General features: G+C 33.5%; 4 protein-coding genes across 5 annotated transcripts in view; 3 read left to right on the top strand and 1 right to left on the bottom strand.

Annotated features, from left to right (window-relative positions):
* The window catches only part of LOC113874096 (pollen receptor-like kinase 3), a 2099-nt gene extending 1497 nt beyond the window's left edge, over positions 1 to 602 (bottom strand). The window contains exon 1 of the mRNA XM_027512303.1: positions 1 to 602. This exon is cut by the window's left edge and continues 653 nt beyond it. Within this exon, the coding sequence (XP_027368104.1) occupies positions 1 to 602 (602 nt within the window).
* A 3111-nt stretch (positions 603 to 3713) lies between these two features.
* On the top strand, positions 3714 to 9763 carry LOC113846887 (probable polygalacturonase). The gene is made up of 5 exons (XM_027475610.1): positions 3714 to 4478; positions 6141 to 6261; positions 7003 to 7251; positions 7823 to 7976; positions 8895 to 9763. Exons 1-5 carry the CDS (start codon positions 4053 to 4055, stop codon positions 9418 to 9420), a joined length of 1476 nt encoding a protein of 491 aa, XP_027331411.1. The 5' UTR covers positions 3714 to 4052; the 3' UTR covers positions 9421 to 9763.
* Positions 9764 to 14674: 4911 nt separating this feature from the next.
* On the top strand, positions 14675 to 17081 carry LOC113846762 (protein TIFY 10A-like). Its single transcript, XM_027475374.1, has 5 exons — positions 14675 to 15038; positions 15613 to 15760; positions 15889 to 16112; positions 16210 to 16267; positions 16760 to 17081. The coding sequence occupies exons 1-5, from the start codon at positions 14870 to 14872 to the stop codon at positions 16866 to 16868; spliced, it is 708 nt and encodes a 235-aa protein (XP_027331175.1). The 5' UTR covers positions 14675 to 14869; the 3' UTR covers positions 16869 to 17081.
* A 1600-nt stretch (positions 17082 to 18681) lies between these two features.
* Positions 18682 to 23367, top strand: LOC113874374 (oligouridylate-binding protein 1-like). 2 transcript variants are annotated; one of them, XM_027512596.1, is made up of 12 exons: positions 18682 to 19013; positions 19434 to 19495; positions 19785 to 19887; positions 20108 to 20184; positions 20264 to 20325; positions 20423 to 20510; positions 20672 to 20747; positions 20863 to 20893; positions 21344 to 21463; positions 21899 to 21984; positions 22239 to 22412; positions 22708 to 23367. In XM_027512596.1, exons 1-12 carry the CDS (start codon positions 18933 to 18935, stop codon positions 22981 to 22983), a joined length of 1236 nt encoding a protein of 411 aa, XP_027368397.1. In that variant the 5' UTR covers positions 18682 to 18932; the 3' UTR covers positions 22984 to 23367. The 2 variants fall into 2 exon arrangements, with proteins under 2 accessions (XP_027368397.1, XP_027368398.1); XM_027512597.1 differs by having other exon boundaries at positions 18690 to 19013; positions 21902 to 21984; positions 22708 to 23305.
* The last annotated feature ends 601 nt before the right edge of the window (positions 23368 to 23968 follow it).

Here is a 23968-nt window from a genome sequence, read left to right as displayed (position 1 = left end):
CTAGGAATCTCCCCTTCTAACTTGTTGTTCGACATGTCCAAGGATTTGATATCCTGCGTGAGTGGGGGGATTGGGCCAGAGAACTCGTTGTTCTCGAGGTGCAACTCGACGAGAAAACGAAGCGTGGTTAACGAGTCGGGTATGTTGCCGGAGAATTTGTTGTCGGAGATCCATACTTTCTTCAAAGAAGCTAGATGGGAAAAGAAATCAGAAGGAATGGGTCCAGAGAACTGGTTATGAGTTAGGTAAAGAGCCTTGAGAGTTCCGAGTTTGTTGAAGCTGGGAATTGGGCCAGTGAAGGAGTTGTTGACGAAGCTAATGGATCGAAGGGTGCGGATCTCTAGGATAGAGTCAATGTCAATGGTGCCAGAGAGGCCCAAGTCGGCAAGATGGAGGCTGGTGATGATGTTGTTGAAGCAGATAACGCCGACCCACTTGGAAGTGCAAGGGTTCTGGTTTGGGAGCCAAGAGGAGAGGGGTTGGGAGTTGGTGAAGGATTGTTTGAGTTTTAGGAGAGCTTCGGATTCTGAGAGGGAGAGAGAGGGAGAGAGAGAGAGGGAGAGAGAGAGAATGAGGAAGAAAAGGAAGCGAACAGCGGCCATTGCCGAGCCGGAAAAATTATGCGTCCGGATAGAAATGGGCCGCCGCTCGGAGAGATTGAGGTAGTCTTTCTTTTTTTTGTTTTGTTGGATTTTTGGGGAATGGGATTGGGAACGTTGAGAGGAGGAATTGGTGATGGAGCTTCCGCAAGTCTAAGATTAGATGCTTCACTGGATCTGGATGTGCCTCCTTCATATGTTTCCCTTTCATTTTGATACCATTGACCCTGTCAGCTCCATTTCCGGCCTAAACCCCCCCGCTTTTTTATCTCCCTCTATTTCGCTTCCCTTTTTTTTCAATTTTACATTTTTATCTACTTTATGCTCTAGACTCTGCACTGCCTTCCTTTCTTTTCTAGGCTCAACTCTATATTTATTGTTGAACCATTTGGCATTACTTTTGATGAAAACCTGTACTTGTTTAATGTTTGTTGTTACAAGAATCATAATGATATTCTCCCGCTACTATTTAGAGAAGATTACGAAAGAAAGACAACAAATCTAAATAAATGGATCTTCACAAATTTTTTTCTATGATTGCTTCTGTGCCTTTTTTTTTTAAATTATCTAGAGCAATCACTCTCGTACTAGTGGTCAGTTTGGAGGAAGTGGACGACTGAAGCTTGACACTCCTTTTGTTACACTTCGGATGGTTCTTCTGAGGAAAACTTCTTGATGTATTCTCTGTATCAAAATAATTTGTTCTGTTTAAATGAAATCATATCATAATAAGCATATAAAAAATGGTTAAGTAGTTCAGCCAAAAAAATTGGCCTATTTGGGGAGGTTGATAATGCAGCGGAGTATGATTGCCTTTCTCAATTTTTTGACGACTTGTCACTTCTACTTTTGGGGGGGGGGGGGGGGGGGGGTGGGGGGGGATCAACGTAACAGCAATGTACATTGAAAGACCTAAAAGCTAGAAGCCCAATAACAATATTACAATAAGCCCAACCCAAAGGATGAATTTGCCAAACAAAAAAAGAAAATTAGACAGGTCCAGATTTGGGCCGGGATAATTGAATTCAGCCTAGAGGAGTAGATCTATTGTTTAATTTGTAAATGCTCGCTCTTGGGCCACATGCCCTTTCAAATCCACTATGTTTGCTAAAGGAAATCCTGAATATCCTTTTCAGCGGAAAAACAACGATCTTTGACGAGAAATTTCGTGAGGTGTAGTCAAATATATTTTGGAAACTTGTTTGCGGGCCATGGCATATAATATTGATGTTGAGAAACTGATATTTGTGCTGTGATGGGTGGTCTTTAAATTTATTGATATGATATTGATATTCAAATTATGTTTCTATACAACTTAAGGATCAATGGATGAATACAAGGTTGGTAGTTGAGTGTAAGGTAATCTTTAGTTTGAGAGGGTAATTGTATGTATGGATCGATAGGAACCTCTCACCAATTCAACCACTCCATTTGCCGAGAGACTATGATACTTCATAGTACAGCAATAGGGACCTCTAATTTTCTGATAATAAATTGAATTTAAGATGAAAGTCATGTTGAACACTAACAAATCAACCTACAAATCATGTGTATCTCTTTTAAACAGTGTTTTGATATGTTAAGGCTTGGTTGTGTTTGCGATTTCAACATTTTATTTAAAGTGTTTGTGCATTTTATTTGCGCATGTTTTAATTCCAATAAGATACGTCTAGAGTGAATTGTAGATCGACACGATGCATTTATAAAGTAGTGGGTGACAACTACCAAATAATTAAAAGCCTTAGAGTAACCACCAAACAATGAACTCCTTTTCTTTATTAGTTCAATTAGAATAATTAAGTTTTAATGGCCTGCATTGGTCTTTTAAATATTTCAACCAAGTGTAAGCTTTGATCTTTGCATTTCAAAGTTTAGACCACTGTATGATCAATGAACTTGTGAATAATGTTAGATCAAGATTATCGATGAGTTAATCCTGTATCACATTAAAAATTGATTTTTTTTTTCCAACAATAGTTTATAAATGTAGGGTAGTTTTTTTTTTTTTTTGTATATATAAATTCATTAAATTGAGATTCTATGTTCCTGTTTTAAAGAGACAGTAAAATTGAGTTCTTTTAAGATGAATCAATCAATGTTTAATGATTATTTAAACAATTTGCAACGACTATATCCAGTTTATTCACAACAAAATTAATATTCATTTCATTATTTTGTACACTAACATTAAACAAGGCTTTACGGTCTTTGTCCTCAAAATAAAAGTCTCTATCACAAGCAGCTAATTAACATCAGATCTGTATTATATTGTTTCTATAATGTAAATGGCAAGCTTAAATAATGATTAGAACTTTTTCAATAAATTAATTAGGATGGAAGTTATCGATCAAAACAAGTTTACTTATCAACATGATTACTGTATCTATTATATATAGCATATTGCCAAAAATCTTTTTATATAACATGCATTCATCAATGTGTTATCAATATCCTGATCAGGTGATGACCAAAAAAAATATGTCCAGGTGTAGTTCTAACAGTGAATTCTCTATCTTATGTGTCAAATGAATAATTTAAAGGGGAAAAAATGTTAGAAAAGAAAAAAAAATAATATTTTTTTGTTACTCTGTCCCAATATGCACCTTCAATATAAAATCGGAAAATGATTCATATTATTAAGCATGCATGCATTTAGAGACCGAACCTTTTGCTAAACATCACAATGACATAAAATGGATTCGTTTTCTTCTTGATCACCCAATTTAATGGGACATATTAAAGTATTGTAGGGGGAAAAAATAGCATAAGTCTCTTATTATTACCTTATTCATTCAAGTTACCGCTAAACGCACTTTCAATAAGATTAATTACTAACTACACCATTTATGTGCCAAGCCAACCGTAATAGCTTATTGCTTATTATATATTAGGATGAAAAAACGAAAATATTTTGAAATAGGAACCACCCCTTAGCTCACGAAACAACACAGGCATAGTATTTGAACAATAATACATATCATTAATTTTATTTTTTCATAAATATACATCCTTAAAATATATTTTAAATACAAAAACATTTTTCTTTGTGAAAAAAGAAAGGAAAAAGTGGGACATGAAAATGTCAAATTCCAAGGGTACCCGTTTAAGGATCCGATCCATGGTTTTGAAAATTGGATCCACTGTTACCCCATCATTGTCTGGGAAACCAACCTCCTTCCAGTTGCAGTTCTCAAACATCACAGCTTCGCTTTCAATTCACTCCATCCATAATCCATTTATTTTTCTCACACGGATCCTTCCCTCATATTGTTACTACTACCACTACTCAATTTCACATCACACCCTTCCAAAGTTTCCTCCTTTCTCACTTTAATGCTCTCAAACGCAACGACCCACGAAAGGAATCGATGAGTTTGGAGTGACCCACATCGCCACCTGTAAAATCCAACTCATTCTTCCAAAAGGGTCGGTAAGTTTCTCAGTGTTGGAACCATGGTGGAGACCTCAACGCTAGGGCGGTTCCACCATCAAAGACTCGACTTTAAGCGCTGGGTTCCAGCATTCTTGACCTCGCACAAGACCCTCTTCACGGTTCTTTGGATCGTCGCATTTGCCTCCGTTTTCATGTGGCAGAGGTACACAGTGGGTGGGTTCTCGGTGTTTGGAGGGGTTCCGGCGAGACCCATGCCGAAGCTCCGGCCGATGGCTTTCAATTTGACGGATTTTGGAGGAGTGGGTGATGGGGTTACTCTCAACACTGAGGCTTTTGAGAGAGCTGTTTCTGCCATCTCTAAATTCGGAAAGAAAGGTGGGGCACAGTTAAATGTGCCTCCCGGTCGTTGGCTAACGGCGCCGTTTAATCTTACAAGCCATATGACTCTATTTCTAGCTCAAGATGCCGTTATACTTGGCATTGATGTGAGTTTTTTGTTTTCATTCAGTGTTAATTTTGTGTGTGTGTGTTTTATTTTGTTTTTAATTAAAATTGTAAATGATATGGTTGTTCTTTTTTAATAACTTAACGGCACAGTGGATTTTCCGTTCAGAACGTTTGGTGCTCGCATCTTGTATAATTGAAATAAAAACTAGCCTTTTACGAAGGAAATAATTTAGTTGGAGAACATAAAAGAGCTCAAAAATAGATGATAATTCGAGTTGCTACTGATTAGGTGCATCATCATTAGCTTGAAAATGCATCTGCTAGACTGATACATGGCAAGTAATAAACACTAATAGATAAAGGGTGATGTCAACCAAAGGATCCAAGTTGGATGGATGAAATGAAGAAATGCTTTGGGTGATATGTACAACTCACGCTTGAAGGAAAATTTTACCACACAACCATTAGATTTGTAATGTTGTGTGGGACTGAGTGTTAGGCAATAGAGTTAGCAAGAAATTAAGTTTAATGTCTCAAAGATGAAAATGATACATGGATGAGTGGTTACACGAGACAAGACAGGATTAGAAATACAATTATAAGAGAGAAAGTTTTTGTAGCTCCCATTGTGGAAAAAATGGTAGAATTTTGTGTTAGATGGTTTGGGAATGTGTGGAGAAGACTCAAAGCAGCACTGGTAAGCAGCGCTGATCAGATGGAAGATAGTCCAATAGTTAGAGTGAGAGGAAGACAAAGGAAAACTATAGGTGAAACTATTGAGAGAGATTTAGAGGTAAATGGTTTATCTATGCACTTAATGCATGATAAAACTTTATGGTGTCATATGCTTCATGTACCACCAACCCTACCTAGTGGGAAAAGGCTAAGTTGTTGTAGCTGTATTGCTGCTGGTTTCTTATGTAGATTTGCTTTGTGGCAAGCATATACTTCAATTCAATACAAGATGTATAATCAAGTTTGGAGCATGAAAAATTAACATAATTGCTTAAACTGCTACCCAGAGACTTGTGTGGCTAATTTTATGGCCAATGAAACCAGTATGATAGGATTAATGAAGAGCACCAAGGACTTAGTTCAAGGTAATCAAATTGATTTTATGAATACCACCTAGGAGATAAGTTCAAGGTAATCAAATTGATTTTGTGAATACCACCTAGGAGATATGATAGCTGGGTATTCCGAGTTCAGACCATATGTTTTCATCATGACTACTCATAATTAAGTTTTAAAGAGTATAATATGGCTTGATTTATCTTTTCAAGAGAAATTATTGTACCTGGATCATAACAAACTTTGATGTTTTCCAACGTCAATTTTCTGGCTTCCTGAATTTCTTGATGCCATCCAGATTGCTGTATAATGTATATCAACAGTTGGCAACATGAATATCCATCATAAAATAGAATATGCCTGAAATCATGAATATATATACATCTACTTTGTGCAGTTGGCATTGAGTGGGAGAATTTGGACTTAAAATCGATGACTCTAGTTACTCATTACTGGATTATGTATATTGCTGAATCTCATCATTGATCTTTTTGGTTGTAGTCACCTGAATTTGTAATTCTGTCTTTCTCTTTGATGAATCCATTGCTTACACTATACATCTCTTCATCTTTCTCATAATCAAACATTTTACTTACACTATATCTGTCATCTTACATGCTGACTAACAGGATGAAAAATATTGGCCACTGATGCCTCCATTGCCCTCGTATGGATATGGGAGGGAGCATCCTGGGCCTCGATATGGAAGTTTGATTCATGGCCAAAATCTTAAAGATGTTGTGATAACAGGTGAGGATTTTTCATCTTGCTTCCAATGTGTGAAAGAGTATAAAAGTCGTCATGCTTCATGACAAAGGCCTTTACTTAGGATCGAATGTCATTGTAAACACATTCAAATCTTTATCTTGCAATACAATCAATACAATCAGATTGTTGCATTTTGAAGAAAAGAAGGAAAATCAGGAAATTTGCTCTTGATCCCTTCATTTTAGAGTCCAAAAAAGAAAATAATATTGTCCAATTTACCTTTTAGTTGATATACCAATATTTCAAAGGCTTAAGCTTATGGTCAGTTGGAATAGTTTCTTGTTGACTAATATTTTGTTAAGTTAAAATTTCAAGATGTATTGATTTGAATAAAAAATGTTTAAATATTTGTTGAGAAATCAGTTGCTTTAGCATTTATTGATACTTCCTTGGTGTATTTTAGTTTGGTGAACCCTATACCTCATTAAAGGGAAAAGGCTTAGCATAACACAAGTTCTTCTCTTTTCACATCAATTCTCATCCAACTTGGACTTGTTAATTAAGCAATCACTCTGAAGGGTGACACAATGCACTGATAAAGAGAAATCCATGACAAGGTTGTAAGCAGTGCACTAATTAGGAGGCAATTGTTATCAGTATAAGCAATTCTGGCACAACACTTTTTTCCTTTTTTACACCCCACTTCTCCCCCTGGGATGGTTAGTGTGATGCTTATGCTTAATTATAAGTTTCACTGATTCCATCTATTGTCATAATTGACAGGGCATAATGGTACCATAAATGGACAGGGACAAACATGGTGGAAAAAATTTCGCCAGAAGCGTCTTAACTACACAAGGGGGCCACTTGTTCAGATCATGTGGTCTAGTGATATTGTGATCACTAATATTACTTTGCGTGACTCTCCTTTTTGGACACTTCATCCATATGACTGCAAAAACATTACAATAAAAGGTGTTACAATATTGGCTCCTGTTTTTGAAGCTCCAAATACTGATGGCATAGATCCTGGCAAGTATCTTCTATTGAATACTGAGCCTTATTTCATATATTAATGCATGGTCTATGATTTTCTGATTTGTTATATCCCTTTCATTAAGTAAATAGTTTTTGATGATGGGGTGAGAACAGCTTCATCTTGATGGTTGGCAATTGCTTAGAAACCAACTTGAAGAGGCTACTTGTAAAGGAAGTCATAAAATAGAGGATTGCTATTATGTATGTGGGAGTGAAAGGTTAGAAACTTAATCTTGTAAATAATTTGATTCTTCTGATCAACTGAACCATTTCTGTGTACGAATCCCAACACGATTTGATTCAGTGGGAGGATGACTAATAAGGCAGGAATAGGTTAAGTGATCCTTTTTTCTTTTTCATTTTGAGGTAAGTTCATATGGGGAGTCAGATTTTTGGGAAATGTGCCTTCAAGTCTCTGGATGATTAATTTTGGAATTTAGTTTTATAATACATGTGAAATGTTTGTGCAGCCAGTTGCTTAGGTCATTTTTACTGGAATGATCTATATTAGTTTTATTGTTCTATGAAGAATTTTCATAAGCCCTAATTTCTATGGTATGAACAGACTCTTGTGAGGACATGTTGATAGAGGACTGTTACATAAGTGTGGGAGATGATGCAATTGCAATAAAGAGTGGCTGGGATCAGTATGGAATTGCTTATGGAAAGCCTTCAATGAATATAATGATCCGAAACCTTGTTGTTCGCTCTATGGTCAGGTGAATCCCTAACTCAACCTAGTTGCTTTTTTGGGTATGCCTTTCAGCATCATTTTATCTGGGAAATTTCTTAATATAAAAGATTATTTTCCATTGTTTAAGTTTTCCCGAACACATGAAAATAACTGTTTTTAAGTATACCTGCACAAAATGTAAGATCCTAAATGCAAATAAAGTATTTTGGTAAAATCCACTGTAACTTTTATAATTGAAAGGGTGTAGTACCCTCTCTTATACGTGGAACAATTCTCACCTTTAATTTTATATTAGTAGATAGTGTAGTTAGTGGTTTAGTTTAAAAAGATGTTAATATTCTATTATTTATCTAAAAAAGATATAGAATACCCTTTCATGTTTAGCAGGTATTTTTTACTGCCTCGAGCCATGTATATTATTGGTCGGTGTTAGAATGAGAACTGGCTTTTCTCAAGTCTGAACAGTGTTATAAATATCCTGAAAACACAATTTTCACGTCTACTCCTGTTTTGTTGATCACCTGAATTTTTAACATTTCTCTAATTTATAAAATTCTTCATATTAGCAAAAGCCAAGCATATTAACTTCTGTTATTATGCAATACCTGATCGGGTTTTAAGATCTGATTATTCTGCGACCATCATGAAAACCATGTTAATGTGTTCTTTTGTTTGAAATCATCTTTGGAGCGCCTCCATTTCCCTTTCAATCTTCATAACCTCAATTACGGGATCCAATCAGTCTACATATATTAAATGCCTTGCCTTGATCTGGTTCATGGGCTTCTCTAGTTAATATCTCGAATATAATTGGATAACAGTTAGCTTTTGTTTATGTAAACCACTCTTGGTTAACTTGATGACTGGCATATTAGTTTGCATCTGCCTCATTTCATCATGCATCGGGGTCTTCATATCTTAATGATTTCATTAAATGGAACAGTGCTGGCATTTCAATAGGCAGCGAAATGTCTGGTGGGGTATCCAATGTGACGGTGGAGAATCTTCTTGTATGGGATTCTAGGCGTGCTGTGAGAATCAAGACTGCCCCTGGACGAGGTGGATATGTGCGCCAAATAACTTATCGGAATCTAACATTTGAGAATGTCAGGGTTGGAATTGTGATGAAGACGGATTACAATGAACACCCTGATGATGGGTATGACCCCAGAGCAATTCCAATACTCAGAGACATAAGCTTTACCACTGTCCATGGTCAAGGAGTTCGTGTGCCGGTACGTATTCATGGTAGTGAAGAGATTCCTGTGAGAAATGTGACTTTTCAAGATATGTCAGTGGGTCTAACCTACAAGAAGAAGCATATCTTTCAGTGTGCCTTTGTTGAAGGGCGGGTGATAGGGGCCATCTTTCCTGCTCCCTGTGAGAACCTTGATCAATACAATGAGCAAGGACAGCTGGTCAAGCATTCTGCATCCCAGAATGTAACAGATATAGATTATGATTTTTGAGGTGTCACTGTCAGGTTCATTAATTCCTGGTCTTGTTCCATTTACTTGGGCCTCAAGTTATGTCTGTATTAGATCATTTTTGTGGGGATGGAGAAGTCAACTGAATTTTCTTTCTTTCTTTTTTTAAATTTGTAATTTCACTTCCCTGCTCCATTTCTGAAGTGGAGTTGTAAATACGGAAATTTGTTAGATGCTCACATAAGTTTACTAGCTTACACCAATGCATAGCCCGTATGCTCTCATTCTTTAGGGGGGGATTTATCGCAAGCATGCAAGAGAATTTTATAACATTAATTTGTCCTTGTGGCATCAATTTTCTCGATATGGAAACTTTATTTTGTGCATAAGAAGATTTGTAAACTGAAATAGTACGAAAGTTTAACCTTTTTCAATTAAAAAAAACTCCAAACATAATAACGCAAGCAGTTTGGTTGTGCCAACTTGTGAACCATATAGTAGAATTAAGAGCATAAACCAAGTAATAAGATCAAGTTAAAATGAGTATACATCTAATAAATTGATATGAATGCAAATACACTACAAACCAAATAATACAAGTTCATTCTGTAAGCTAGATATTTCCTATAAGCAATATGCCATAACCTTGGATCTCCAATTCCAGATCCAGCACCTAGCCTGTCACTTTTTAAGGTTTTCTCTCATCCGCCAACTATTTCGTCCAAGTCAATGATTAAACATTGTTTATCGCTATTTCTCAAAAATGTAGAATAACCTCTTTCGAGATATTTTTCCACCTGAAGAAGTGGAAGAAACCATATTAGTTCGGCATTCCTTGGAAACGAGTATTCAAAGGTTGTTTCACGGTTTAAAACCTAGTTTTTTGTATGATAATTGAATAAAATAAACTTACGTGTAAATTACAACAATTCGAACGATATTCCAATTTAAGATGCTTCAACCACCTTAGTGCCTCTTACGTGCCCTGAAAAAAAGTGATGGCAAAAATTACAGCACGTTGATGATTAGTTTGTATTTCTACTTGTGTTGCGTGCAACTTGCACACTTGACTTTGTTGTTGGCTTCAAATAGATTTGACAGAGCCGAGTGAAGAAAAGGGTGGGCCTGGACTAGTAGTGGACTAGTGGTGGGTCGAACTCAAATTTTGGCCACGCGAGGTTGCAATGCATGGACAAGTGTTTTGGGGCTTGTAATTGTTGTAAAAAGGAAGGGTGTTGTTGGGTAAAGGAGCATCAAAATTGAGTTTAGAGTTATGGCTGGGGAACATGAATATCACGTGGATGTGTACAAGTAAAAACAATGATGCATGGATGGAAAATAGCTGTCCAAAAGATAAACCAGATATCATATCAAGTGAACCACTCCCTTAAGACTCAGTCTTCGCCCGTGACACTTCCATGAAATTAATAATTGCTTTGCCTAGAAAATTCAACACCACCCTACAAACCACATGTCTCAACCCAACCAACCACTCTTGTCATCTTTTTCTTTTCATTTTTACTTTAAATCAAATGAAATCAAGAACCCTAACAGTTACCCACTCTCCGTAAACCAACTGTATATTTATGCATCATTTTTATATAATATCTTTTAATTTCTCAAAATACATAAACATAATATACCAATATAATCAATATACGAATAACAAGGTTCATGTTTCAATGGATTTATTTTATTTTTTCTCTCTTTCATTTGGACTGAATAATTTATTTTTTTTCTATTTTTTAGTTAATTAAATTGTTTATTTTTAAAGTTAAATAAATTTAATAATTTTCTCATATTTTTAACTTTATTATTAAAAATTTTACAAATTAAAGTGATTGAATTACTTTGAATCTGTTTACTAAAAAGTAATCAATTAAACTTACTTCTATTTAAATTTAAATATCATATCTTATAAAATTTTAAATGTTATTATATTTCATTTTATACATTTAAACTTATTTTGTATCTAATAATATAGAAATTTTAAATAGAATAAAATCAATAAAGTGACTTCAATTACACTCTATTCAGACTGAAAGATAAACAAATATAATTAAATCTGCTTTAATATATTTTCACGAATAGTTTTAATTTTTTTTAAAAGGTCATGCGTTGTCCGTGGGTTTTATTTGCGCGTACAAGTGTATTGAACTGTGCAGCGCCACAAAACAGCGCGTTTCCCACAAGGACGTCTCTTTTTGCCTTTCATTTTTAATATTTGCTGAGGGTTTCATTGTCTATCTACTTCAAGATATAAAGCGCATGTCTCGTGAGTCTTTACTCCTATAATATTTTTTATTTTTTTTTATTATATTATATCAATTTTTTATTTAATCTTATTTAATATAATGAAACATTTATCAATAATAATTAAAATATTTATTTTTTCCTCTGACTTATTTTTAAATTTCAAAAAGTATCGATTAACTTTTTCCTCTATTGAACTCTTCAACGTCAAAGATAACGGGAACAATTAATGTTTACGAGTGATTAGGATTTATCAACGTTTTATCTCGCCTTTCTTTTTTCTACTGTACATTTGCAGTGAATAGGATTTAGGAACCACAAATATTGCTTTTGAAGTGATTAATTAATATTTTGGATTATTATAAAATGTTAAGCCCCTTTTGTTTTTTAAGACATTGAAAAAATGAAATCGTTTTTTGAATAAATCTTACTGAATACAAAATAAGTTTATTTTTCAAAACATAAAATCATTAATTTTAAGAATAAAAATAAACACAGTTAACTAAATTACATGATTGACATAGAAAATAAATTTGTTATACAAGTTTCTAAGCAACAAAAATATATACATTAGATTAGAGAAACTTTTAGAGTTCGTACAGATTTGTTCAACTTATAATCATACTTAAAAATAACTTAAAATTTAAATATTAAATATCTCTTCAAATTTGACGTGATAAAAATTGTATATTTTATTTTATTTTTTATAAATATGTTAATTTTGTTTAAAATAAAAATTAATTATTAAAAAAAATTGACAGATTATTATGAAACATATCTTACTAAAAATAATATATATATATATATATATACACATATATATATATAGAAAGAAATATTTTTTAGTTAAGTTTTAATTTCAATATATTAAATTTTACCTCTTACATATTCAAACTTATTTAAATTACTTATCAAGGCTGATGTTACGAGAGTTTAACGTTTGAGATTGTAATTTTTTTAATTTATTTTTTTAGAAGAAAATAATAAAAAGTACATGTATTAATTAATTTATAATTTGATTAATATATATAGAGATGAGAATAATATACAAGTATATTTCAAGTTACCTCGTCAATACGTGTTTATTTAAAAATTGTAATTAATGGCAACGCTTAATTATAAGATAGACAACTTTTTAAATGATAAAAGCTGGTGTAAGGAAAAAACATGATACGACTTAAATAGCTTTTTCTTTTGAAATGATGTTAAATACCATGCATAAATTTTTTATTTAAAAAAAGATAAGGACCGAAAGTTCACCCAACAAATGAATGTGTAAAAATGCCATGAAAACAAATGCCCTAAAAGGGTATCTATCTAAAGAGAGTGAGAAGCTATAAAAATTTTATCAATTATTTTGGGCAAAATAATATATATAGAGTGACTAACATGGTCTTCTATTTTATCTTTTATCCTTTACAGCGAATTTATTTTATAAGAAATAATTATTGGAGCCTTTGATCTACACAATTTTGGATTTTACAGTTATAGAATTATATCTTTCCTTAAGATAATTTTTAAGTTTATTATTATTATTTTAAAATTTATTTTTAAACATTCAAATAAATACTTTAAATTTTGTTAATTGCGAAGAGTTGTTTATTTGAAAAGATAAATACTATATATAATAATAAAATGTAATATCCCTATTTTTAGGAGATCAAATGTATTTAATATATATAATGGGGAGGTTAGCACACTAGGTTCGTTTTTACTAACGACTAAGAATTTCAGGTAACTAGCACACTATTTGTTTTTTCCTTCTTCTTTTTTTCTACTTAGCACACTATCAAGTGTTAACACAACAACACATTTAATACCAACTTATGGTAATTTGTTTTTTGAATACTTAAAATAAACATAAAATATTGTTGTTTTTTGAATTACAACATACACTTTATTATTCGCCTCATAAAAATATTAAATATTGCTTTGTTATTTTTCTCAAGCATTGTTCATCGTGATAATTATCTAATAAACTGGAATGCATTAATATTAATTGTAACGATAATCTAATTTAACTTTATTGTTTAGTTGTTGCAGTAAAAAGTGAATAAAAATTATCGGGTAAATTTAGAATAACACACTATTTAATTAATTTAGTTAATTTATTTTACAATCTCGGTTATATCTTAGAATCTACAAAACTCTATCAAACCAACGCACAAGTGGAAAAAAATTAATAATAACTTTTTCCCATGCAAATAATGATATACACATGCACATGACTCACATCTCATATTAACTGGATTCTGATTTAACTTCTGGAAGTTAAAATTTTCAAAGCAAAACGCAACACAACTCAATTCATCAGGTCTTATCAAACGGCAAATCTTTATGTAGACAGTGTGCCCACACACATATATGTTCTTTAAGAACGAGTAATCTCTTCATTTGAAAAATAAAAGTATCAGACGATTAACTATGAATATCTTCAGTGTATATATAATTTTTTTAAGTGTAATAAATATTTTCCGTGTTTATTAACAAATGTATTTTATTTCTGATTCTATTAATATAAATCATTGATTTTTTTAAAAAAAGCTTGCATAAATAAATAAATAAAAAGACAGAAGGGAGGTGCGAGGTCATGCTTGTTGCCGCGGGGGCGCTGGCATGCATTGCATTTGTCCTGTCCACTACATATGGAAACTCAGGGAGTAGTATTAGTTGAGTTATTACTTATAATAATAATAATAATAATAATTGAATAAACACGGTTTCTTCATGTGATCCTTGCCTCTGACCTGAGCTGGTTCATAAATTCATAATGTGAGAAAACAATAAAGTAGACGCATTTATGGCAGTGAGGAACGCAGTCTTTGAAAGTGAGAGAGGCAACTAAGTAATTGCAAGACGCAGAGAACAAAAGCCAACGACAAAGTTTGTCTCTGCCGTTTAACCCACGCAAACAACACGTGGTGCAAATTACTCGAACAAAACTAGAAAATTAAATAATGTTGAAGTGGACCACGACAAGTGCATTTTAGGTCATAGGAGGCAACCAAGTAATTTAAAAATAGCCATTTATTCCTCGTGCCTCAATTACATTTCCCTCCTAATTCCAATTAAAAATTATCACGATTATATATATATATATATATAAGGTAACGCCTTCCACACTAACATTATCGTTCTACAATCGTCGAAGCGTGCCGTTCCATTCCCAATTGCTTGACAGTTTTGTGAAGAAGCCTTTTTCTCTTTCGGATTTTTGTTTACTGAATCCGCGAGGGAAATGTCCACTTCATCCGAGTATTCAGGGTTTTCCGGCCACCAGACCGCGAAGTCGCCGCCAGAGAAGTCTTCTTTCTCTCACACTTGTAGTCTGTTGAGCCAATACCTCAAGGAGAAGGGTACCTTTGGAGACCTTACCCTCGGGATGACTTGCACCGTCGAAACAAACGGTATCGATTTAATATCCCAATAAGCCCTAATTTTCCCCCTTTTTGTTTTTCCTTTCTCCTAAAAAAATTCTGATGAGGCTAAATTTGGATTATGGTCAATTATTCCTTTCCCCCGAGTTCGTTCTGAAAATAGGTGAAAGAATTACACTGGCTTTCCCCCCCTCATTTTTAGGCTTGAACCTCTCTTAGGTTTCATTTTTTCCATTTTATTCAATTTTAATTTCTAGTGGATACTTTTTCTCCCTTCTTATTTGGAGAGAGCAGAAAAATTTAACCGAGATAGAAGATGAGTAGAACAAAAAGATATTTGCCAAAATAAAATATTTGGATTTTGGATATGAATCCTAACTGTCCTGATTTTTCTCCTGGAAATATTAAACATTTTGGATTTTGTTCTCTAAAATTGAAAAGAAAAAGGGTTAGTTTCAGCATAATATCCCTAAAGTTAAATAAACTAAAATAAAATAAGATTTATAGAATACTATTTAATAGGAATTGTAAGAGACTTGCTCTCACTCTGCCATGGACTTTCGTGCTTTCTTTGTGGGATTTCCTGAACTTGTATCTTTCACAGGTTCCCCTGAGACATCATGTCACTCTGCAACAACCATGGAGTTGCTCCCCGCAGGCATGGCATCACGAAACCTGACAACTATGGATTTCCTCTCCTCACACATTGCTTATCCTCGCTACTCAGAGGTTCCATCTATGGTCAACTCAAGGTGAGTTTCTGTGCTTCTTTAATTTGTTCTGAAGTAAGTTCACAACTTTTTTCATGTATCATTCTTTGAGAAAGATAATTAATGAATCATGTTTCACAATGATTAATATGATCCCTTTATTTTATTAGGTCTATGCCGAAGGATCCTAAAGCTTCTCAGTTGACTATCTTTTATGCTGGCCAAGTTGTGGTATTTGATGATTTCCCTGCTGACAAAGTAGAGGAGATAATGTTATTAGCCAGCAAAGGAACCCCCCAAAGCCAGAACTCCTCTGCATATGCTCTCTCTCATACTCAGCCTTCAATTATTCCTAACATCGTCCCCCAAGCACAATCCAGCTCAATTGTTTGTGGTACTTTCTTTTGATCACTGATATTTGGGATTACGAAAGCTAATATTTTGTGTTATGGCTCGTGTTTTTTCTCATCATAAATTTCATTTCTATACAGATCTGCCAATTGCTAGGAAAGCTTCACTTCATCGGTTCTTGGAGAAGAGGAAAGATAGGTATGCCTCTCAAACAATTGAGAAATTTTAAACAAGGATTTACCTGGTGCATTTGTATATAATGAGTCTTAAGCCCTTCAGATATGTCTTGTAAACAGCATAAAAAGTCGAAAAATGAATTGATTCATGAATTAGTCAGGGGTCAGGTGTTTGCATCTTTCATATCCCCTTTTTTTGGGGTTAAAAATAAACTCCTTTTGCCCTCTCTATTTGTGATTGAACATTTGAAACAATCTCAATACCAACCGGTTTGTGAAGTGAGTGTATGACCTTTTTATGTGGTACGTGTAAGTGTGGCCTTCGTGTAATGGGAAATCGATACATCCTGTTATTTTCTTTGTAAAGAAGAGATTAATCCATCCCATTGGGCAAATTGACTTTCCTTTTTTCATACTCCAATTATACTTAAATTGCATCCTCTAGATAATGTTGCTTTGGATGGTTTGACCTAATTGATTAATTTTTAGTATTTTCTTTTGCTGTGTTTTGCAGAATTGCTGCTAAAGCGCCGTATCAAACAAGCAAGCCCATATATGCTCCTAGTAAGTCGGGTGAATCCACGCCGTGGTTTGGTTTAGGTGCTAAATCAACACAAATCTGAGTGCAGTTACATTTTTAAGTAGTCTTAACCAGTTTTTCTCTTTTATTTTTTATATTTGATCCCCTAGCTCCCTGTCGCTTTAGCTTTTCTGATCAGATATGACTATGGTAGATCTAACATTAGTCATATCAGATCTTGGCTCTGATTATTATGACTCGAAATGTCTCTCTTGTAATTAGTATTTCAAACTCTTAAATTCATTATTCTCATTTCTTATATTTGTTTTCTTCATTTGTTGCTTTCCTACGCGCCTTTTGCCGCTAACAAATGGAATTGGATTAACCTAAACAACCAAAATAATCCCATCAACCTTATCAGGATGATAATTCTATTCGCATAAATTTAGTTTGATTCTCGTGTGAGAATTGTGCACCATTTCAAAATGTGAGAAATCAAATATTTTCGCTTTTAACTTCTCCAGAATTTTGTTCACGCTAACCATAACGTCATTTTTTTTCTATATAAAACAATATATAAGTTCAATTTCATTTTTCAAGGTCAAATTTACAAGATGAATCGGCTTTAAACTATCTAATAACAAAAACTGTAGCTGTGAGATAAAATCAACTAACGTTGGATGATTCTACCATCTCTTTAGTTTGAAATTAGGCGAGTAGCTGCTCACAGAATTTTAGATTATATTTTCTTGAAACTCAATAATAATAATGAGTTTTGATAAATTGCAAACTTATAACGATTTCTTCAGTTTAAAAAAGGTTGTCTTTGCAAGGTCAGATTTTGAGAAAGGACGTATTAGATGAATCTAAATACTAAAAATGGGAGTAAGACGTGTTGTTTGCATTTGGAAATAAAACAAGCAAGATTGTCGACATCAAGTGTCTTAGCTCTTAAGAGTATTGGTTAAGAAATTTTATTAGAGATTACAGTTAAAAAAAAAAAAAGTAAAGTCACCGTGCATTGATAACACTTAAAAAAATGATTCACTAACTAATGTCTTAAGCAGATTCATTAGTATATTTAATAATTAATTATGCAAATTATAAACAGATTGTTTATACAATAAAATGATTTGTCACAATAACTACGAGATTTGTATGGAATAATTTATTAAAATTTCTAAAAAGGGACTTATGACTTACGTATGTATTATTTTTAAAATTGATTTCAATAAACTTTTTTTTATTAAACTTGTCAAGAAACTTCTATTTGATAAAAGTTTGATCAACAAGTACTTAAGTTATCTATCCTTAGTAAAAAAACATGTTATCCACCTGTGACTAAGGAAATGTTATCGTTCCTAATATGATAGTACTAGTGTTCCATAGAAATTGAGTGGTATGGAGAAACACGACAGGTTGATTTATTTCACTCGACCCGAGGTAATGGAAGTTGGGAAATAAAGAATGAAAGAAAAAATCTAAAAACAAAAGAGAAAATATTATACATAAGTAATTGGAAACTGTCTCTAAAAACAGAGGATAACTCCCATGGGAGGAGAAACTTCCTGAAAGGAGATGCAGTAGCAAAGGTGTTCTTTGATTTTAGAAAGTGTTTTCTATTTTCTTAAATTGCTGCAGGAAATAGTGAATAGCTGTTTTATAATTAAAAATAAAGAAAGAAAATATAAATATTTTCCTCCCCAATCCAATCAGGTCCTAAGGTTTTGGGTCCTCAAGAATGGGCTTCGCTGCGTTAAGATTGCAGTCCAGGCTTAAGTAGAGGCCCATTACTCAAGTTCACAAAAAAAATAATATCAGTGGTCCTCACTCCTCGTAGTAGCTTATCCCTTTCTTAATTAATAGTTTTTATTTTTCTTTCTTTTTATTTAATTTTAACAGGCGAGTGTTTTATTAAACTCAAGTTTGTCGGAAAGGAAGTCCCTCCAACCCAGTAACCAGTATCACCTTCTTCTTCTTTTGTTTGTTTCTCTTCCTTCCCTCTTCCCTCTCTTCCGAGGGTTTTTTTCTTTTTCCTTTTTTTTTCCTTTTTCTTTTTACTTTTATTTTCTTTTATACTTTCTCTTGTTTTTCAGTTTTTATTGTATAAAATTTCCCCTCTATCCCCATTTCTTCGTCCTCTGCAACCCTAACCCTAGAATTGAAGATGCAGTCGCAGAGGTTAAGGCAGCATGCCATGATGCAGCACTCTCTCTATCACCACCCGGCCCTCCTAACTCCTCCTCAGGTTCCTCTTTTGCCTTGCTTCCTACTCTTATTTTTTTCGTTTTTTTTCTTCCATAGTGCTTATTGTCTATACTTTCAGCTTCATTTCTTCCTAATATTTATCAACTTATATTTGTGATTACTGCTTTCACTTCAATTTCCCGCCAATTGATCAGCTAGCAGTTTTTTTTTTTTTTTATAGATATTTGTGAACTACCCTAGAATTTCGATTTCTTATTTATGACAGGATAAGCAAAATCTTAGTGGCACGAATTCATTTTGTCTCTTTGGTGTTTTACTAATTAAACTTTTTTAAGTATTTATATGATTTGGTATTTGCGGTTTCTTTGATTAGATTAGTTGAGAGGAGAGTGGATAATTTTGCTTTTAGGAGTTCTTTTTCCTTTTTTTTTCTTTGTTTTTTTACATTTTTATTTTGCAGATAGAGCCTATCTTGAGTGGAAATCTGCCTCCTGGCTTTGATTCGAGTACATGCCGCAGTGTGTGAGTGTTAATAGACATTTTATTCAGACTTTTTTGGTTTTAAATAAATATCTTCTACTGTTCTTTGTTTATTTCGATTTAATCATTTTTTTCCATTTTAGCTGCCTTAAGCGACTTGACTTGATTGCCTCTCTTTACCTTGGGATGTTCTCAATTTTTTCTGTTGGTTTTTGTTTCTTATAGCTAGTGAATTCAATTCATTTTGGGCTACAGGCTTATTAAGTCTTTTTTTTTTTTTTTACTTTGTAATTTACATTTTAAATATCTGATCACTTTTGGGGGAATGCAGTTATGTTGGCAACATTCATCCTCAAGTTACAGAAGCCCTTCTTCAAGAGCTATTTTCAAATGCAGGTGCCCTTGAAGGATGCAAGCTTATTAGGAAAGAGAAGGTGAGCTTTGTTTATAATGATATCTTCAAGTAAAAATAAATAAATTTGAGGATAATGATGTATGATACAGCTCATGATTCCGTTAGTTGCCTGTAGTAGTGAATGACAAACTGTTTATTGAGAAAAAAAACATCTGAGGCAGTAGGCAAATGTGTTTCCAGCCTATGTGCTTCTTGTGTCATGTCAATCATGATGATATACTTTATATTGTCATATGCAGTCATCCTATGGCTTTGTGGACTACTTTGATCGCAGTTCAGCCGCATTTGCTATCGTAACTCTCAATGGGAGGAATATGTATGTGGGATCTTCCCTTTGAGTTATGGTAAAACTTTTAGTTGTTTGATATTTTAACACTATAACACATTGTCTGCAGTTTTGGGCAGCCTATTAAAGTTAACTGGGCTTATGCTAGCAGCCAGAGAGAGGATACTTCAGGTTATATTCTTGCTGACCATGTGCACTTGGAGGCGATTTTATTGTGCCTTATTTTGCAGAAGGGAAACCTTACCTTTTTCTTTTCATTTGGATTCAGGTCACTTTAATATTTTTGTCGGTGACCTTAGTCCTGAGGTCACTGATGCAACACTGTATGCTTGCTTCTGTGTATACCCTAGTTGCTCGTAAGTTTTTATATACCCTATCTATTTTTATTTTCTTGTTGCCATTTTGTTTCACTGTTCACTAAAATATATTCTCAGTAGTAGTAACACCTGAATGTATATCTGAAATCAATTCATATTATTGCTATTATCATGATGGTAATTGTGGTTGTTGGTTACAGTGATGCAAGGGTAATGTGGGATCTGAAGACAGGCCGTTCCAGGGGATTTGGCTTTGTTTCTTTCCGGAATCAGCAGGCATGAAATCATCACTTCATTTTTCCCACTTGCTGTCTTATCTTGCATTGCTTGGTGTTTTCTATGCTTTTCATGCTAATGTAGGGTGTCTTGCTTTTGTGATTGTATTGATCAGGATGCCCAAAGTGCCATAAATGATTTAACTGGTAAGATATTTTCATTTTTGTAAATGCTAGCTTTTCATTTTTAACACCCAGGATGTGTGAATGTTTCAGGAATTTTGCTAAATGAAAAATTGTTTAAAACTTGAAAATACCATATCGTGCTGTTCGATTATTATACTAGGAATTGTGTGTGAAATCTAATATATTTGATACTACAACAACAACCACCAAGCCTTATTCCACTAGGTTATAGGAGGATCAAATAAAGGAGACTTAATTGAGCTGTTATTCATTCTGAACTATCAAATAACTGATTTTCCGATAGTTGAGGATAAATTTTTCGTAATCCAGTTGTTGCCACGGACAGAATTTCCATGGGATGTTTGGTTCATAAAATAACTGTTTTCATAATTTCATTTTAATTTTTAATTGCAGTTGCATTAGCGCTTCAATTGTATATGGAATTTTTAAAGTTTTGCCCTGATATTTCAGGAAAATGGCTTGGAAGTCGACAGATTCGTTGTAATTGGGCCACAAAAGGGGCCAATGCCAATGATGAAAAGCAGAGTTCAGATTCTAAAAGTGTTGTGGAGTTAACTAATGGAACATCCGGTGAGATTATAAATTTATTATACTATGATTCCATTTAGGAGCCTCGTTATTTTCCCTTTATTTATTTTGGTTTGCAGATGGCTTCAGATATCATTGGATTCTGATTTTCATTGTCTGTTTCTTGAAAGCACATATGAAGTCTAGAATATTTTCTGATGGAATTGAAAGTAAATTTTAAACCAATTGCTACAGACATGAAAGTTCATTTCTAAAAATTTTTTTAACGTGACACTCCTTATACTAGCTTTTCAAGTAGCATCAGTATCTTCTATATGTACATCATGAATGATATTTTCTAAATATTTATTGTTTGTAGATATATAGATATTTTTCCATCAATTGATCATAAATTCATAATGAATGATTGTAGGTATTGCTTGTTGAATAATCTTTACTTACGGTTTGCTCTTTTTTTATTTTTCATTTTTATTGTAGAAGATGGCCAGGAAATAACGAATGATGACACTCCAGAGAAGAATCCTCAATATACCACTGTTTATGTTGGCAATCTTGCTCCAGAGGCAAGGATTAGTATTTTTTTTTATGATCGTTTTTACCCTAATAGCTCTTCATATGTATCTGGATGTCTTTTTCTAGCTATTTAAATACTTGTAGTATAAAATAGTCTCATAGCTTTGTGCATGGATGGACAGTGCTTTAGTACTATATTAGGCAAAATATATTTGCAAGCTGTATTAAATGTGTAGAAGAGTTCTTAAACTTCAGTTTGTTGCAAAACTGTTTGTGGCAATTCTCATAGGCTTGTGAATTGCAGGTTACTTCTGTTGATCTCCATCAACATTTTCATGCTCTTGGTACTGGAACTATTGAAGATGTTAGGGTGCAGCGAGACAAAGGTTTTGGGTTTGTAAGATACAGTACACATGCTGAAGCAGCTCGTGCTATACAAATGGGTAATGCTCAAGTTCTCTTTGGCAAGCCGATCAAGGTACACTACTAATTCATGACATATTTATTTGTTGATTATTCTAGTAGGTTTTGGTCCTATTCTTGTAGCTCTGACTGTGTCATTTACTTGGGCACTAAATTTTAAAAAATGTATGTTTTACAGATTTATTAAAAAAATTGAACCAAAAATGCCAACTTTTGTTAGAACCCTCCTTCAAAAAGATCGCACATAATATTCTCAACAATATATAATTATTACTGTTCTACTCCAGTCCAAAGGTTCTTGAAAAAAAAAAAAAAGGTTGTATCTAATCCTGGTAATTGATGTTTTGCAGTGTTCATGGGGTAGCAAGCCTACTCCTCCTGGAACAGCATCTACGCCCCTTCCTCCACCTGCATCTGCAAATGTTGCAGGCTTTTCACTTGCTAGTCTTGCAGCATATGAACGCCAAATGGCTTTGAGTAAAATGGGTGGTCCACATGCTCTTATGCATCAGCAAGGTCAACATTCCCTAAAGCAGGCAGCCATGGGCATCGGTGCTCCTGGGGCCGGTTATGATGCAAGGTTCCAGAGTGTTGCGACCACCCAGCACCTAATGTATTATCAGTAAAACGTGTTGTGCAGCTCCTTACGATATACAAGGAGGATTAAAGTCAATTGAACCGCTAGAACGGTTCTACAATACCGTTACTTTCTTCCTTTCCCTACCCTCTTCTTACTTTATCCTCCCCAGTTTTTCTTTTGCGTCCTTCTGCGCATATTTATGCTTCGTAAATTTGTATTACTACAATGTCTTAGCTGTTGTGTGCATGAATAGTGTGTTTTCTATTTTCTAATGGCGAAGATTGTATGATTCGATTGTGTCGTTCATGGAGTTTTTGCCTTTTTACTGTTTTGGAGTTATCAAGCTTTGCTTAGTTATTAACTTCAGTCCAAGTGTCAAACTTTTTGTCTTAATCTTTCATGTTTATACAATTTTGTCTTAGGCTTTGCTTAGTTTTTGCCTTTATACAATTTTACCTAGTTATATGAAATTAACTTCTGTAACGATAATTAAACATCAACAGTACAATACAATACAAACAGTATTTGTATTATTATGTAAATAAAGTTTTCTTAAAAATTCTTGTTTTTCATTGTTCTCGAGCAATTATAATTATTAACTGACTAGGTATAAATAAAACAAAATCTGTAATTATAAAGATATATTGATAATCTTTGTAAAAATGGCTAGTTTGGAAGTAGAGAGAAAATGAGAAGGATAATCAAAAGGATGTGAAAAGGGAAAACAAAGAGAAGATTAGAAAAAATGAAAAAGCAATCCTTTTTTTCAAATATTTAAAATTATGTATATATCCTTTGTATAAAGAGGAAGTTTTGGCATTTTTAAATAACAATTTTGAAATATAATAAAAATGTTTACTGTCACATCATAAAAAAATTAATAATATAAAATTAAATGATAAAATTAATAATACAAGAACAACCTTCAACTGGACCTAAAAATAGGTCAAATTATTAGTTAAGAGTGCAGGTGAAATTTATTTGAAAATCGTTAAGTTATGTTTTTTAAAAGTCTATATAATAAGAAGGTT

Source organism: Abrus precatorius, unplaced genomic scaffold, assembly GCF_003935025.1.
Source record: "Abrus precatorius isolate BTA unplaced genomic scaffold, Abrus_2018 Scaffold8, whole genome shotgun sequence".
In the NCBI taxonomy this organism is placed as follows: domain Eukaryota; kingdom Viridiplantae; phylum Streptophyta; class Magnoliopsida; order Fabales; family Fabaceae; genus Abrus; species Abrus precatorius.
Note: the sequence above shows the minus strand (reverse complement) of the source record. Positions and strands in the feature narration are given on the sequence as shown.